Source organism: Macrobrachium nipponense, chromosome 14 (genome assembly GCF_015104395.2).
Source record: "Macrobrachium nipponense isolate FS-2020 chromosome 14, ASM1510439v2, whole genome shotgun sequence".
In the NCBI taxonomy this organism is placed as follows: Eukaryota; Metazoa; Arthropoda; class Malacostraca; order Decapoda; family Palaemonidae; genus Macrobrachium; species Macrobrachium nipponense.
This window is the reverse complement of record NC_087207.1, coordinates 62,502,968-62,521,972: the sequence shown is the minus strand read 5'-3', so window position 1 is coordinate 62,521,972 and position 19,005 is coordinate 62,502,968. Positions and strand designations below refer to the sequence as shown.

The window sequence follows — 19,005 nt, the reverse complement described above, 5'->3', positions numbered from 1 at the left end:
TTTTGATCAACGAAAATTTAAAAGCTATTTTTCCAGGTGTGCACTTTAGAATAAGATTTAATTATGGAACGTTAACTTTTACTCTAAAGCTGACGTACGTTATAGACATTGATTACAGTATTTCATAGGCGTTTATTAGAGTAAATGTGCTTTTGTGTCATTGTATGCAGGGTTTTTCTTTATAATATGTGCTACTGACGACGATGTTCTTGCAGAGCCCTGGCTAGGATGCATCTGTTGCGTTTTATATGCCTGCTCCTGCTTGGTGGAAGAATAAAATCATCGCCCAAGCTGCGTCATCTATTCATCCCGCCAGGTAGGTTCGATGCCTTTTAGGCATTAACAGAGAAGGCCTGCGAGCTTCTCGGAGCTTATCATATGTCGCCCTCCGTTACTAAATTCGCTTTAAACGTTTGTACATCTCTTAAGAGTTCTAGTTTACCATACATTAAGAAAACGTCTTTCCATGTCTCCAATGTTTTAGTCCATTTCCATATACTGATGTGCTTTCTGATCACCTGATTGAGTTTTCCTCGGTGATCCTTTTTCTGGATGTTTTGTCATAGTAATTCACGATAATTCCCACTACATTTCAGCAATGTAGAATAAACTGAAACATGACCAGACATTAAAGCTGACGCATCTGCAGTACATTATAGATTTGTGTTAGAGGAATCAACTGACTACATTACTGAACTGTTTATTCCTTTCTACAATTAATGAATCCCTCTGATTACTCTTTCAGTCAACGAGGTTGGGAACTGTGCGTGTCAAAACATCCCCAATATTTTCTTTTGGCTCGATAAACCCTTATTGTCCCGAAATCATGAAATTAAATTTCTATTGTACACAAGGTAAGCGGACGAGGGCGTGTTACTCTTCCTACGCTGTGAAATATAATTCTCTTGCTTAGAAAATTAAAGGCACTTAATCAAAATTGGTGGAAGCTGTTCAATGCCCTATGAAAAGAGAAAGATGCCAGTTACCTCGCTCTCTCTCCTGGGGCTAATGTAAAAGGTGGAATATGAATTCGTGACTGCTGACTGGAAAACAGCCATTCAAGAACGATGATTATTTGCTGCTTCAGCCATTCTACTAACCACTGAAGTTTTCCAGGGCGTCGCCGGGAGACGAAGGAGTCCTAGTGAAGCTGGGTGACAGCGAGAGTCTCGACAGTTCCGGTTTTGATCCTAATTTGCCCTTGACAGTCATCACGCATGGCTGGGCGGAAGGGGGCGCGGACTTATGGGTCTACCCTATGAAAAACGAACTCCTCAGAAAGGTAGATATTGAATCTTTTGATCGAAATTAAGATGAATTGATGATTCAGTTCAGAGAATACTTTTTCACATGAATTTTAATTGGCACTTTAATAAAACATATGTACAGATATACGTATTTATATATTTTTTCTTTGTCACATACACAGTGACAATTTCACACTCACAAACATTACGCTACAAATGTCGTTTAGGCTCACATTTGATATTGAACAATATCTGTAGCTTAATATTTGAGAGTTTAATAAAATGTTATGGTATATGTGACAAAAATGCAACAAACAGCTACGTGTTTCAAGCGTACCAATCGGCGATCATGGTGACGGTGGGGCGAAATCGACTCTAAATAAAAAAACCTGAATTCGACAGGCAATAAGTACGACAGAGTCGCTATCGACTTGAACCTCTCATGGTAGCCACCCAGCAGTAGCGCTCCCACACTAGAGCCGTTTGTAAATATATATATATATATATATATCTAGAATATAGATAGAATTATATATATAATATATGTTTGTGTGTGGTGTGGTTTGTGTGTGTTGTGTGTGTGGTGTGTGTGTGTGTGTGTGGTGGTGTGTGGCTCTGTCCTACAAACCATTCGGTGGTTCGAGTTCACCTTGGTGACGAATCCTTGCTTTTACTTATAAATTCATCGTTCTGTGTTTTATTCGGAGAGAGAGTGAATTTCACACAAACACACAACACCCACACAACCACACACCCCACACACACAACATATATATTATATATATATTATATAGATATATAGTATATATATATTATGATTATATATATTATATATATTATGCTTAAAAAATCACAGTAGATGCACGTGACCTTCATAAATAGCGAATACCATCGGGAAATGATAGAACAGGAATCCAAGCGCTTTCGTCTTTATTCGATATCGTCAAGGGAAGGGCTACTAAAGTACAAAAGCGGAGAGGAAGGTCCTCAGGTAAAAACAAACCAAGAAATCAGGAATTACCAGATGGTTAATTATCAAAAAAAAAAAAAAAAAGGGGTAAAAATTAAAAAGGGATAATCCAGGTTATTTCGTATATCGCACACGGTCACAAACCTTAAACAGATTCTGGACCCTAACCGAAATTAAACAAAGTATCTTTTACAGTCTCAAAACATGTAAAACTGAATATATTAATCGCTTTTGTTGCTTTATATTTTTTATCTACAACTTTTTTCATTATGAAAGCATCAAGTTTAATAAATCCAAGACTTAAATTTAGAACATTTCCTATTATTTGACTTGATAAAACAAGATATTCATGTATTATTCCTTTTAAACTGTGTCATTACATGGGACTAAGGCTCTTGCTTGACTCCAGATTTTAATAGGATGGTCTCAAATCTCCTCATATGTACCGAAATAATGCATTCGATATTTGTCCCAGTTCGCCACAAGAATTTGATGTTGCTTAAGACGCTGGTGAAAGAGATTTGGTTTCCAGTCTGTCCGTAATGAGATTTTATCACACTTTTTGCAAGGAATTGTTTCATATATTGCAGCCTGGAAGATCTTTAGGAGAATTTTTGATTACTAACTCTTGACATTTAATATTTACTGACAAAACAACATTTATGTTAAAAAGCTTTAAAATTCTAGGAATATCTAAACAAAAACCTTTCATCAGAAGGTAATTTTAGAATGTTATGCTTACTAAATTCAAGTTTGTCATTAGTTTGAAATAAAATGTTTTTCTAGCTCTTTTCCGTGGCCACATCTCACAAAAGTTCCTTGGGGTGTTTAAGTTTCAATGCAATTATCATAAATAGTTTTTTAATTTCAGCGTCAATAAACTGACGGCGGGCTACAGACCTTACGTAAAAGCCCTTAGGAACATCCCAGAAAAACCAGAGAATTTCAACATTTTGATGGTGATTGGAGTAGTAATGAACAACAAAAGAGGCGAACAAATATTAGTTGATTTTCGGAAAGGACTGAAAGGTGCAAATTTCTATCATTTCTATGGACAGTTACATCAAGAAAAAATTCAAAATTAGGAATTTCATTTCTTCCTCCTCTACAATAAATTTTATAGAAGGGACGAAATTATTGAGAATTATTAAGGAATTCCTTGGAGGTTTTCGTGAACCCCTGTGGGGGGCCCAATGGGGCCAAATACAGAATAATATTCATCTCACCCGTATCCTAAACCAAATAACTTTTTGGGGCAAAATTCTTGGTAAGAGTTTTTGGTCTCAAAATTCCATGTAAATATTGCTAAGGACAGGAGTATAATGGGATTACCCATGGCCATGCAACAGAACTTTTGTAGCAAAAAAATTCTTCCCCATTAAAAAACAAAATTTTACTATCTTTGATACATAACCCTTGATGAGACTAATGAGGATTTGTTTTTCTTACAACTTAAGGGAATGTCTGACGCTCTAATTCTTCCTTCTTTCCAAATGAGTTCAAGTAAGGTCAGCTACAGGCACCTTTTGTAAATACAAAGAGCACAACATCAAAACTAACCATATTAAAATCATAATTCAAATTTAAACTATTTCAATTTTTTATTTAATAAAATCAACAGTTGTTTTTAACATTCGTGTTAGAAATATAAATATTTCCTACCGAAAGGAGTAAGAATTTTTTTCCAAGCCGAGCCATTTTAATTAAATTATAGCGAAACTGGTGGCCCAACTGAACTAATGATTGGTCTGATAGGGTTATTGATTTTATGAAGTCTCTTTGACGAAACCACCACTGTAAAGGTTAAGGGGAGGCGCATTGCGGTGTAAACTGTTTAATTAAATGGTCCAAGCCCTTCAAAATGGATTTAATTTGTTTATTAAAATGGGAGTTAACTGTCCCTGTGGTAGGGTCAGAACCTCAGTTTTCGTAGAAGTTAATCAGTGTCATTTAGCAATGTCATTATTTTACTTATTTATAGTCCACTTTTATGTTCATAATTACCACTGCAATTAGATTTATCTGCTTTTGTCACCGTTCACTGTTTCGTCCTTCTTTAATTTTCTTAAAAGCCTGGAGACAAAATATCACGGGTACCATTGGGGGAGGGGAAAGGTTTACTCATAGGCACCATACACCAATTACCTTTACAAATATTGATATCATCAGGGCATAGGTTTTGATTCAATTTTTTCTAAATAACAAACTGTTGATTTTATAAACAAAGTTGAATAGTTTCAAATTTGAATTATTGATTTTTAATATGGTTAAGTTTTGACTGTTGTCTCTTTAATTTACAAAAAGTTGCCCTGTAGGATGACTTCCTTGAATATTTGGAAGAGGAATTAGAGCGTCATGACATTTCCTTAAGTGTAGAAAATCTCATTAGTCTCCCATAATGGATATGTATTCAAAGATAGTAAATTTTTTGTACAAAAGTTTGGGCATGGCCGATGGGTAATCCCTTATCTCCTGTCCTTAGGCAATAATTTTACATGGAATTTTTTGAGACAAAACGCTTAATCCAAGAATTTTTAGCCCCAAAAAGTTTATTTTTCGGTTTAGAGACGTGGATGATATAATTCTATATTTGGCCAGTTCACGAAAACCTCCATGAATTCCTTAAATAATCTTCAATAATTTAATGTCCCTTCTCATAAAAATTTACTGTAGAGGGAAGAAAGAAATTCTAATTTGAATTTTCTTGATGTAACTGTCCATAGAAATGATAGAATTTCACCCTTTTTCAGTCTTTCCCGAAAAATCAAACTAATATTGCCTCTTTTGTTCATTACTACTTCCAAGCAACCATCAAAAATGTTTAAATTCTCGTGTTTTTTTTTCTGGGATGGTTTCCTAAGGGCTTTACGTGTCTGTAGCCCCGCCCAGTTTAATTGACTGCTGAAATTAAACTATTTATGATATTGCATTGAAACTTAAATACCCAAGGTACTTTTGTGAATTGTGGCATGGAAAAGAGCTAGAAAAACATTTTATTCAACTAATGAAAACAAACTTTGAATTTAGTAAGGCATAACATTCTAAAATTACCTTATTTGATGAAAGGTTTTTAGATATTCCTAGAATTTTAAAGCTTATTTTTAACATAAAATGTTGTTTTCAGTAATATTAATGTTCAAGAGTTTTAGTAATCAAAAAGTCTCCTAAAGATCTTCCAGGCTGCCATATTATAAAACTTCCTTGCACAAAAAGTGGATGACAAAATCTAGTTACCGGAACGACTGGTACGAAATCTCTTTCACAGCGTCCCTTTAAAAGCAACATCAATATTCTGTGAGACTGGGTCAATATTCGAATTTGCATTATTTTGTACATTAGAGAGTTTAGAGACCATCCTATTAACTTGGAGTCAAGCAAAAGACCTTAGTCCCATGTAATGACACAGTTAACAAAAGGAATATCATTGAAGCTTGTTTTATCAAGTCCAATAATAGCAAATGTTTCTAAATTCTTTAAGTCTTGGGTTTATTTAAACTTGATGCTTTTCATAATGAAAAAAGTTGTAGATAAATATAAGCAACAAAAATTAATATAATTCAGTTTTTTATCATGTTTTGGACTGTAAAGATACGTTGTAATTTCGGTTAGGGTTCAGAATCTGTTTAAGTTTGGACCGTTTGTGATATCCGATAAATCCCTGTGGATTAATCCCTTTTAATTTTTACCCTTTTTGATAATTAAAAAAACCAAAAGGAATATTAAACAAAAAAATAAAAAGAAAAAAAAAAAAAAGTTCCCAAAAAAAATTTTAAAAAAAAGACACGAATCGTTTTTAAAACCCTTTAAAAAAAAGAAAAAAAAAGATAGAATTAACCATCTGGTATTTCCTGATCTTGTTTTGTACCTGAGGCCTTCCTCTCCGATTGGTACTTTTAGTAGCTCCTTGACGATGTCTGAATAAAGACGAAAGCGCTTGGGATTCCTGTCTATCCATTTCCCTGTGGTTATTCGCTTTATATATATATATATACTCAATTTAATATATATATATATATATATTATATATAATTATATATATATTAATATGATATATATATATTAGATAGATAAATTATATAATATATATATAATTATATATGCAAATGGTAATAGCCACAATGCTCTCTTATCTTTCTTTAAGAATTCTTTGCGCTTTTTTGGATAAGCTTGTTGTCCACTACAAAGCCTGAAGATCAAACTTCAAAGGATTTTTTTTTTTTTTTTCAAGAAATTTTGATGTCCAGTTTACCAGTACCGGGAATCGAGCCCAGGTCCCATAATCACGAAGAGGTCACGTTGCCGACCTGACCACCGGACATCACAATTTCTTCTAAAATTTCTTTGAACTTGGATCTTTAAAAAAGCGTATCCAAAAGAGGGCAAAGAATTCAAGAAGTTAAGAGGGCATCGTGGCTATTACAGTTGCATATGTATCTGGTAAAAAGTGACCAGTAGATTCTGTATCTATCAATCTATCTATATGATATATATATATATATATATATATATATATATATATATATATATATATATATATATATATATATATATATGAATACCACGGGAATATGATAGGCAGAAAGTCAGTACCAAGCGCTTTCGACTTTATTCAGGCGAAGGTGCTTGGTACTGACTTTCTGCCTATTATTTTCCTGTGGTATTCGTTTATATAGTGAAGTCACGTACATATACTGTGATTTTTTTAGGCATATATATATATATATATTATATATATATATATATATATATATATATATATATGTATATATATATATATATATGTGTGTGTATAAAAGACCCATTAAAGCAGTGGTTTAAAAAGCTAAGGACTATATTTGGGTGTACTAACTTCCACACTTATCAAGTAGTGAATGACAGAAGGAGTTACATTGGCAAGAATATATAGTGGGAGATATGACGTTAGGTAATACCTGGGTTCACCACTATGCGTTGCCTTAAGGAAGTTATTGTCTATATGGTCAGAGTCCCAGGCTCCATTGAAAAGATTGAGCCTATTCTCTTGTTGTTTTATCAGTGAAGATTCTACCATGACATTTGTATCGACAGCTGCTCTTGTATAAAATTCGGGACGAGTTTGGGTTATTTATATGATGGAAAATTGCCAAACTATGCCGTCCATATCTAACTGATCATTTATGTCGAGTTAACCTTGTTGAGAGAGATTTTCCTGTGAACCCATAGTATGACTTATCACAATCCCTACAGGGAATTTCATACACCCCTATGTCTTTAAAAACTGGTTTCTGCTGAACATTAATTAAGGATTTCCCCAGTGTGTTCAGATAAGTGAAGATGAAAGGATTGGGTTGGCCTAATGCTTGTGTGATCTCTTGTAAATTATCCATGTGAGGGATTATGATTATGTTCGTGCATTTTTCCTTTTCCTTTTTTTCTGTGGATTTGTAAAAAATGCTTTTTGCTTTATGTACGATTTTTTCAATTATGTGATTATTGCATTCTATCAAGATAAGTTGATTTCTGATTGTTTCAAGTTCTTTGTTTAAAGAAATCTGGGGAGGGAATTCTCAGGGCTCAAAGAAATAAGTTGCTTGCTATACCAAGTTTAACTGAAATATCATGATAGCTGTAGAAATGTATGTATAAAAGTGAGAATGTTGCTTTCCTGAAGACAGTGAGTTTGTAGTTGTTATTAGTTCTGATGATTAAGACATCTGAAAAGGGGATTTGGTTATTGTTTTCACATTCTACTTTAAATTTTATGCTCGGGACCAAGGAATTTCATTTTTGTAGAGAGACGTCAAAAAATCGCACCACTCACTTTTCCAGTATGTTAAGATGTCTGCTACATAACGAAGCCAAATCATATCTGTAGGCTTGATAAGGTTTATAATTACTGTTTCGAAATACTCCATTTATTAGTTTTTTAACACAGGACTAAGTGGGCTCCCCATACTGCAACTGAATTTTTGACGGTAAAAAACGTTATCACCAAATGAAAAGATGTTATTAGTGATACAGAGCTCTACAAGTTGCATCATTTTATTCAGTTCTATGGGGAAGTGGTCACCAAATGGTTCAAGTTTATTTTTCAGGAACATTAATACATACACCTTTTGTGAAAAGGGAGTCAATGTCTAGGCTGAGAAGTTTTACTTTATGTACGGGGATATTTGCCGACCTAAATTTGTTGCAAAAGTTCCTAAAAAGGGGGATAGTAACTCGGCTAACCATTTTGAAATTCTGTAGTTAAAAGCTCCAGCACACGAGATTATGGGACGGAAGGGGATGTTATGTTTGTGAGTTTTGGGGAGGCGCCATAGAAATAAGGGCATTTGGGATTGATTACTTTAAATTAACAGAACCAACGTCGGCTTAGCGGTGACCCCAGGCATCATCTAAAGGCATATCTCACACTATATATTTTCGCCAATGTAACTCATTCTGTCATTCACTACTTGATAAGGGTGGAAGTTAGTACACCGAAATATAGTCCTTAGCTTTAAACCAGAGTTTTAATGGGCCTTTTATACTTGAGATGTATCCTGTTTTAACAGAAGAATTTATTTACATGTATACATTATATGTGTGTGTGTGTTTTGAGCAAACTTTCATTTTGTATTTCCCATTTTTTTTCAGGCAAATATGAACGTTGTCATTCTAGACTGGGGGAGCCTCTCAAGGTCCACATACGCCATGTCTGTTAAATTCTCCAAATTTACCGGAATTCAACTTTCCAATTTTCTGCACTTCTTAAAGGTTGGTCTCTCTCTCTCTCTCTCTCTCTCTCTCTCTCTCTCTCTCTCTCTCTCTCTCTCTCCATAAGGTATGTATTATAATAAGGATTCTTATTGTTAAGTTAATTGATGATAGGTTCCTCATGTGTCAATTATTTTGTCCACATTGTTTCCACTGACGTTTGTATCAATTATACATCATGAGCAAATAGCTTACTTATGAATACATGATGTGAAATTCCAAGTTTTGCGGCTTAACTGAGAATGGTGGGAATTTACAAATGTTGACAGGTATTTTTGTCAGGTTTCATTATTTTAATGACATAACAATCAGTCCGTTCTGTATGAACAGTACAAATCTGGAACCTTTGGGTATAGTTAGCATCCTTCAAAGACCATTTCCAGCCTTTTCTGTACCTATGGGAGAAGACTTTAGTTTCCCTTGTACAGACAAACCCCATAGGGAGTTAGTGTTGTCAGTGCACCTCATGCTGTGCACTGTAGGCATTACTTAAGGCCCTTTGCAACGTGCCTTCGGCCCCTAGGTGCATCCCCATTCATTCCTTTTACACTGTACTACCGCCTTTCTTATTCTTTCTTCCATCTTACTTTCCAGTCCCCCTAACTGTTGATTCATATATAGTTGAACTGTGGTTTTCCTCCCGTTACACCTTTCACACCCTTTGACTGTCAGTTGCCATTTCAGCGCTGAAAGACCTCATAGGTCTCAATGTTTGGCCTTTGGCCTAAATCCTAAATTCAATTTAATTCAATTCCTTGTACGGCACAAGATTTTTAGGTAAGTTTTTTTGTATATGATTTTAGTTTAGTTTTATATTATTATTCTTCATTTTCTCCTACATCAAGTCTATAACTCTTTTCTCTCGGAGACGTTATGAACAGTTTGAAAGCTACATGGCAGGATATGATCTGCAAAGGGGAATTTGATAAACCATCATTTTTCATGACAAATTGCAAGACACGAAAACAAAACTTTACGGTAAGAAAGTATCGAGGCACAAAGTCCCGCCCTTAGGGACGTAACATACCTTTCAAAGACTCGGACCAAGGTGCATTCAGGTTTCTGATGCATTTATTTTGTTTACCCCCAAAAAAAAAAAAAAAAAGTTGGTGGGAGATTTTACCCAATTTAGAGCTAACTATGAGTACTTATCAGTAACTGTAAACAATGACCAGTTCACCACATTTGCAATAACAGATGCTTGCTCACATCTCATGATTTTCTTTTCCTTCCTTACTTTCTTCCTCTTTCTATTTTGATTTTTAGAAGACTTACCCAAGCTTTACGGGCGCTCAGGTCCACCTTATCGGTTCAGCATGGGCGCCCACGCCTCTGGGATTGCTGGCAATCGGTTTCCTGGACTGGCCAGAATTACAGGTCGGTGATCAACTTTCACTTCTCGCAGTGCATGAAATATTCACTCTGGCTTCGATTCAGAAAAAAAACTCAAGACTTGTTTGATTTGTTAGGAAATAATTGAAATTTTAAAGATTTATACTTATTATATTCAGAATTTATTTAAAAGTTTGCTTTTCATTCAAGAAGAAACATATTTTAGGTATGAAAACGAATGTGTGATATTAATAGACAAAATTTCTGTCGTTTATATTTATATGATACTGGAAGTAGCTTTGACGCAAAAGCTAAACTTTCTAGAGTTAAATTTGAGTAATACCTTTGAAGACGGATAAGAACTAGTTTGCATATCCACGAATGTTGGAATAATGTGTTTTCTATTAGTGCTGAATTATGCTGAATTATGGTGTTGTTGTTATTATCATTGATGTTTCTTATAGTGATGATTGGCAGGTCTCGACCCGGCCGGGCCCTCTTACGAATGCGTCAGTGACGAGGAAGTCTTGGACGCCGGCGACGCCGACTTCGTCGACATCATTCACTCGAACTCCGGTTGCTTGAGCAGAGGACACCTCGGCTACAGAATTCCAACGGCGCATCAGAACTTTTACGTCAATGGAGGCGGAAGACAGCCCGGGTGCGCGCCCTTTTTCATAGACGCCGTTGCTGACATCATTTTTGGAGGTGGGTTCCACCGTGGCCACCGAGACTCTGTCCCGCACGCAAGTGGCCTGGGAGCCCTGGTGATGATCCTATGCATACTGTAGTACTTGAGTTCTACTTCTACTTCTACTCTATTTCCAAGTGGCCTGAAATGTTTAAGATATTTTCTGTGTATGTGTGTTGTAACTTGATATTTTGGGGGAAGTGGTCGGAAGCATTCAATGTGTGCCTTTCTCTCTCTCTCTCTCTCTCTCTCTCTCTCTCTCTCTCTCTCTCTCTCTCTCTCTTAGGACACTGTGAATGAACAGTAAAACCTACTCCAAGAGGTAAATGAGCACATGACGTCTCCTCGGATGGACTAATAAGTCTTTGAGACATCCTAATCCTTGTAACTCCTTGTAACATACACTCTCTCTCTCTCTCTCTCTCTCTCTCTCTCTCTCTCTCTCTCTCTTACAAAACTAGACTCTTCATTATTCAATGTATGAAGAGCCAAGCACATTGCAACAGTTTTTGGGCAACTAAGTAAATGAATAATAGAATGACTGAGCATTAAATTTAGCTCATAGTTATAAGAAAATTAAAAGAAAAAATAACAAAACATTTCCTTAACTCTATTTTCCGCAAAGTTTCGGCAGATGTACAATCCAAGAACAACTGACAGACGATACTAATTCAAGAAAACTTACTTTTAGGCAAACTCCGAATATGCCACCACACTCGATCAGTCGAGTACTTTCTGGAGACTATAAACAGTGATCAGATCGCCCAAGCCTTTTCCTGTCCCGACTACAGTACTTTCAAGGTAGTATATTTCCTTTCATTGATTTCATTATAAATGCAACATTTTTGTATCTGTGTGGAATTAGAAATGGTAGATCTAGGGTACCTATCCGCGGCGGCCCAGACTATGGCAGTTGCGGTTTTACTATGCAGTTTTACCTACTGAAAGAGAATTTTAAGTAATATTTATTCGGACGACTGTAATTAACCCCCAGGGGCCAGTACTAAACACGGCGAAATACATTGGACGCCCCAATCCCTAGTGGATGTCGTATCCGCCCGCGGTTGCGTTTCTTGCAGGGTACTAATTCTAAAGAATAGTTCTGTACGAACTGCAAGGAACGTAACCGCGGATACGCCATCCACTAGGGATTGGGGCGTCCAATGTATTTCGCCGTTTTTAGTACTGGCCCCTGCGGGTTAATTACAGTCGTCCGAATAAATATTACTGTAAATTCTTGTTCAGTAAGTAAAATAGCATAGGAAAACGTCAATTGCCGTAGTGTAGGCCACCGCGGATTGCTTCTGTAGAAATACCTTAGAAATAAATATATTTTCAAGTGTAGAAGTTTTTGCCGTCGGTACTTGCCGGTAGGCAAATTCCGAGATGTGTAGCCTACTGATATAGCACCTCCCGTTTTTTTTTTTTTTGGCTATGCCCCTAGGTTAGGTTAGGTTGTGTTAGTACTCAGATGCTTCTTGCATGAAATTTGGGTGTGGGAGACTTAATGAGATTATTTTCAAAAAGGTTCCATGATTAGGCTTTCAAATATGGCGTCCCGCTTGTTCTAGGAAGGTTCGTACTCGGTTTAACAGTTCGAGAATATGCTGCCTGTAAGTGTATTACAACAAAGCAATTATTTTTTAATCTCGATTTTCATTTTTTATTATTATCAATTGTGGGAAGACGGGTGCATGTCTAGGAAACTTCAGAACATCGTTCGGATATCCTGCTTCTTCTCTCATTTCTGCAGCAAGACATCACGGCCCTCTCGCGCTCTTCTTGGACACTCAGGTATGTTTAGTACAAGGAATATTTTATGCACATGTTATTTTTGGCCTGCCACAAGGAAGCTAGATTAATGCATTTATTTCCACTAGCTGACGTCTGTATAGCTGTAGTTATCGACGGTGGAAATTGTCAAATTAGTTATGGCTGTAACATCCATGCATAGACCAGTTGCGGATCTAGAGATCTTTTATGGTGAGGCCACCATGATATATGATATATATATATATATATATATATATATATATATATATATATATATATATATATATATGTGTGTGTGTGTGTGTGTGTATGTGTGTGTAACATGTACACACGTACGTATATATATATATATATATATATATATATATATATATATATATATATATATAATATACATATATATATAGTTATTATTGTTGTTTTGTTGTTGTGCAGTTGTTTTTTGTTGAAATAATCATTAAGCAAATTTGTCCTACCAATACTGATTTACTGAAAGAAAACAATGTTCTGTTATTCATATCCATGGGTTTGGGGCCCACGTGACCAGGTGGCCCCCTTTAAATCCGCCACTGCCATAGTCTATTCATCACCTGCATTATTTTTTAAAAGGATATTTCTTTGCAATCTCGAAAAAATTCAAATCTCCGTCGCTTTTTTTCACACTATATTTCACCTTGAATCCTATTTCCCCATTCATTCTACCTACAGAACACTTCTAATCCAGTTTTTATAATACTTTATGTCTTGCTCTCTCGCATCTATGAAGAACTCGAGCACTCGGGTCAAAAGCGTTATAATCAGCCTTGACCTTGGATCAGTCCTTCACCCCAAATCCACCAATGGAATACTCGGACTTTCTCTTCATTTCCTGAAAGAGAAAACGAGTTTTCTTTTAGTGAATTGGCGTAACTTGTGTCTCTATGATTGTCTTTGAAAGATGAATGTAATTTGTTCTTTACTGCAGAGATAGATGACAGAGGAAGAGAGGATTTCGGCCAAATATGGACTTCCTGGAGCAAAATAAGAATAGATTTGTGAGAATGTGCTGGGAGAGGGAATCGATTGTTAGAAAGACATGGTTTTTAAAGAAAAATATCTTTTACAAATATTCTTCGGAAAGAGAGAACGTTTAGGAAAAGTTCAGATTAGTTCAGAAATGACAGAGAAAATGTGAAACAAAGAAAAATATTTTTACAAATATTCTTCGGAAAGGAGAATGTTTATGAAAAGTTCAGATTAGTTCGAAATTGATAGAGACAATGTGAAGGGTTTTGAGTATGTAATGTATACAGGTTAAATTGCTTAGAGTAATACAAAGCTTTTATAATGGGTGGCCGAATGAGAAAAATAGTGAGTTACACAGTAAGTGAAGTAAGAAAGGTACCAGGATGTGAACGAAAGACTGTGGAAACTTGTAGTGTCTATGAAGACAAGGTGAGAAGGTATGAAAGGATTGTTGACCCAATTCTCCTCTATAGAAGTGAATTGAAGTGCAAATGAAAGAAAGAAGGCGAAGGCTATAGAGATGAACTGTTTGTGTAGTATATATGTGAGATAAGAGGAACTTAAGGAAGAAATATGTGGAGATTCATGGTTGGATAAGTAAAGTGGTTAGCATAAGTGAAAGGAAGGACCAGGAAGTCTTTATATGGTTTGGTCATATGGAAAGAAGAGTTGTGAGGAAGGGAGACAAGGTTTTCAAAGACCTCTCCACACTAGGAAACATTGATGGGAAACAAAGTTTGCAAACACTTTTTACCGCATATTTGTTTCCCATCCAGAATGGAAGACATTCAGTGTTTCTGTGTGTATTTGTATATGTAGACGTGTATAATGTATGCATATATATACTTTATACGTGCATATACGTATGTGTATATATAAATGCATATACATACATATATTTAAATACATATATACATATGTACTTATATATTTGTATATATCTCAGGTATGAAAGGCCCATTAAAACACTCTGGTTTAAAGCTAAGGACTTTATTTCGGTGTCAAGTAGCGAATGACAAAAGAAGTTATATTTGTGAAATATATAGTGGGAGATATGCCCTTAAGTAATGCCTGGTGTCACAACTAAGCCGATGTTGGTTCTGTCATTTGTCTTAATCTGCTTCATCGTTGTCTTAAGGAAGATATTGTCTATATCTTGTTGTTTTATCAGTGAAGATTCTACCATCTGACGTTTGTATCGACAGCTGCTTTTGTATAAAATTCTGGTTGAGTCCAAATCCATGATATGGTTCGTGTTATTTATATGATGGAAAATTGCCAAACTATGTTGTCTATATCTAACTGATCACTTATGTTGAGTTAATCCTTCCAAGAGAGATTTTCCTATGAATCCATAGTATGACTTATCTCAATCCCTACAGGGAATTTCATAGACTCCCATGTCTTTAGAAACTGGTTTCTGCTGGACGTTAATTAAGGATTTCCCCAATGGAGCCTGGGACTCTGACCATATAGAAATATCTTCCTTAAGGCAATGATAAAGCAGATTAAGACAATTGCTAGAACCAACTTTGGCTTAGCAGTGACCATAGGCATCACCTAACAGAAAAATTCGTTTACATTTGTACATGATATTATGCATATATACATATACACACTGGTATGCGCATATACATATGCACATATTCATATTTACATATGTGCATGTACAAATTACATATGAAGATGTGCATATATATATATATATATATATATAATATTTGTATATATATATATATATATATATATATATATATATATATATATATATATATATATATATATACAGGTACCTATACATGTGTACATATGCATACATACACATGTATAAGTACACATGAGCATGTGTTTGTGACACTCCTTAATCTGAAAACTTCCTCACCCATCACTTTTTCTTTCTCTTATCCCTCCTCGAGTGCATTAAAACTGCCAAGCCGAATACAGAGGCTACTGCACAGTTTCCAAGCTGTTTGCAAACTGCTTACAATCAGTTTCCAAGTAACTGTTTGCAGACAGTTCGCATGCTTTGTTTCCAAGCAATGTTTTCTATTGTGGACAGGCCTTTATATCTAGGTACTATCATATATATATATATATATATATATATATATATATATATATATATATATATATGTATATATATCTATATATATATATATATATATATGTATATATATACTATATATATATATATATATATATATATATATATATATATATATATATATATATATTAGGGCTTGTGCCTTGTATGATAAGGCGCCCTATGAGGTAATGTTAGACTAGCGATAATCTTACGCTAAGTCGGTGGTATTGCACTTCCATCTTCATGGAGTGTCTGGGGGTTTGTAGATCACTTACGAAGTCGGTATTATCTTGTTGGTTACGACGATGTGTTAAACTCATGGTTTCGGTGAGGAGGTTCTTGTAGAAAACACTAAGTATAAAAAATTATATATTCTTCTGAAGTTTTACATGGTGAAGATCAGGTATGATTGTACAAGTCTTCTAATAACGATAGCTTGATCGCTTCTGCCAATGATGATGGCTAATCCTATTCCTCTACATGATAAAGCTTAGGTAAAGAGGTACAGGTCTTCTAATGACGATCACTAACTCTGTTCTGCCTGTCTACCATCTCTGTTACAAGTTATGAAGGAACAGACAGTAGTTCGAACATATGAAACATACATACAAATGACATAGTTTCATACGAACACACAATCAAATGAGACACGCTACAGATCACGTAGGCGGTAGTTGTCTCAAGCAGGGAGCTTGGACTAATGTTTATAAACAATTGAATGACTACAGGTGACGGCATGTTATCTTAGCCTACATACTTATTGTATACGTCATCTTTAGCGTCTCTAGTCTGATCACATTCCTGCAAGCAATCTGTTGACCTCTTTAGTTTTAGACTTTTATATATATGGACTAACATTCCATATTTTTTATTATGTAAACACTTACATCAGCTCGGTCAGCTACAAACCAACCACTGAATATTACTCAAACTTGACTTGCATTTGACTTATAGGAGTGTGATACAGACACTATGTGAATATATATATATAAGTAAATAAAAATTCATGGTGTACATGAATTGATTCGAGTAATAAAATCATACAACAATGATATTGGTCCACAAATAATAGTGATCACTTGATAGATAATGAATACAGTTTTTTCACTTCATCCTTCATAATGATACATATGCTACAGAAAAAATACTAATGTACTCTGATAATTGCATAGAATTGAAGATAATATGATAAAAACATATTAACTGATAAACAAAATTTTCATATATGAATGATAAAATTATTAATGTTTATGCTGATTGATTCGTTGTTTTTATGCTAAATGTTATATATCTGATTCATTAATTCATATACTAACTCATAAATAACTGCAGATATGTAAGATAAAAGGTAACAGATTGATTATAGGCTACCTGATTTGTTTATACATATTGTATATGGATTCATATATGATGAATATATGCGCACTTTAAATAGATTCCTATTGCGTACACGCAAAGATATATTTAGATTCAGTTATTTATGATCATTTATATAAGAGATTCCTATTGCGTACACGCAAAGATATATTTCGACTCTGTATTATGATCAAATTATATATAGGATACATGATACTTTATATATATAGGACATGACCGAGGTTATACTACTTCACTTTTAACTAGCGTTCGAACAACTTTTCGTCCATTACACAGTTCCAGACAATCACTATAGCCAATGAAACGGCCCTTTTTCAATGGTTAAAACAAGGGGAAAATTTGCCTGGCGGTCCAACGTTCTATTTTTGCGCTCATACTTTATTCTCTGCATCCTAAGCTACACGATTACGTTCGCGATGAATAAAAAAACATCCCCAGCACGAGTCCTTCGCCAGCAAAGTAGAGTTGAATATCCTTCGGTCGAAAATTGTCGGAAGTATGTCCCTTTTGTAGTCGATCTCACAGCCGCCGGAGCGTTCCGCATCAAAACGAGATTAACGACGAGATACGGTGTCGGTCGAAGAAGTCCATTGAAATTCCTTCACATTGTAGGCGGTTGTTACTTGACTGTAGTCGTCCGCTGCGACGAACGATTTTTTTTTTTGAAGTTGCGATGTGAAATTCTCGTACTGCAGGATACTGTAACCAGGTTCCATTAATCAGCCTGCAAGTGAAATTATACTTGTCACAAGGGCAAAGTAAATTCAGACGACATCCAAATACGGGAGGGAAGAGAGCCATTTAGACCAGACTTAACCCACATGAATTCGCTGATATTTTGGAATTCAAAAGAGTCCGCTGTACAACTTTTTTATCCATGCATTAACAATGAGTGAACCTATCCAGGTCTATGATGACTGTAAAATATCCATAATTATAACAAATAAATAGATATCATTACGAATCTCAAAGAAAATTCGATATTACTGGTAGTAAGTTACTAGACAAAGAAGTGGAAAACGGAGCTAATTGTAAGATTGCCAGGCAACATAAGAGTCAAAGAGAGAAGATTAATCATGATTCTGTAGTTCTCTATGCTAACTGAAATTAAGTTGTGATAAAACCTGATCCTATGTGCCCTAACAAAAGTTTCATATTCAAATTTTCTCGTGCGCTCCTCTGAGGTTAACTTTTAAAACATTATTAATAGGTAGGAGATGCAACGAAAAACCCACTATGTAACTAATTTCTATATAAACTTTGGGTTTTTCATGAAAATGTGACATTTCCCATGAATGTTTTACTTGAATTGTAATAGGCTAATGTTGCAAGTAAATATTTCATATATACATATCTTGATACTTCTAAATGTCTATGAGGTTCAGAAAAAAAAAATTAATTCATTTTGTTGTTATAGAAAATTCTATTTGCTTATTTTGTTCATGAATTTTAAAATGATTGCAAGTCCTTAACTAATTGCATTACACATACGGATAGACATGTCTGCCCTTGCCCATGAGAAGTTCGGGCTAAGCATTCCTTTCTCCAGTCAATCTGCTTTTGCAAGCGCGAGATGAAGCCTGTGTAAGCAGATTATGAGGTTAAAAGGAACAAATGCTGATACGGCAATGATGACGTCGTCACTTTGGCAGGGGATTGCTCTCAGCCAGCTAAGAGTTACGTTACTTGCTGTAATAAATACGACTTTAGGATAAATTTTTTTGTTTTTTAATACTCGACCCACATGAAGAATGTCTGAAAAAAAAAACAGTACCAAAATTGAACA

The 19,005-nt window shown here is 35.1% G+C and overlaps 1 protein-coding gene across 3 annotated transcripts in view; it reads left to right on the top strand.

Annotated features, from left to right (window-relative positions):
- The window catches only part of LOC135226121 (endothelial lipase-like), a 42,592-nt gene that overhangs the window by 10,989 nt on the left and 12,598 nt on the right, over positions 1–19,005 (top strand). The window contains exons 2-8 of one of the 3 annotated variants that reach the window (XR_010317175.1): positions 216–316; positions 746–854; positions 1,117–1,282; positions 8,836–8,955; positions 10,222–10,332; positions 10,765–10,995; positions 11,670–11,779. Coding sequence is in view for 2 of the 3 variants with exons in the window: in XM_064265569.1 (XP_064121639.1) it covers positions 10,272–10,332; positions 10,765–10,995; positions 11,670–11,779; positions 12,665–12,772 (510 nt within the window). In the remaining variant the exon portion in view is untranslated. Of the gene's footprint in view, positions 1–215; positions 317–745; positions 855–1,116; positions 1,283–8,835; positions 8,956–10,221; positions 10,333–10,764; positions 10,996–11,669; positions 11,780–12,664; positions 12,773–19,005 lie in introns of those variants that run through there. The other 2 variants (XM_064265569.1, XM_064265570.1) reach the window with 2 other exon arrangements.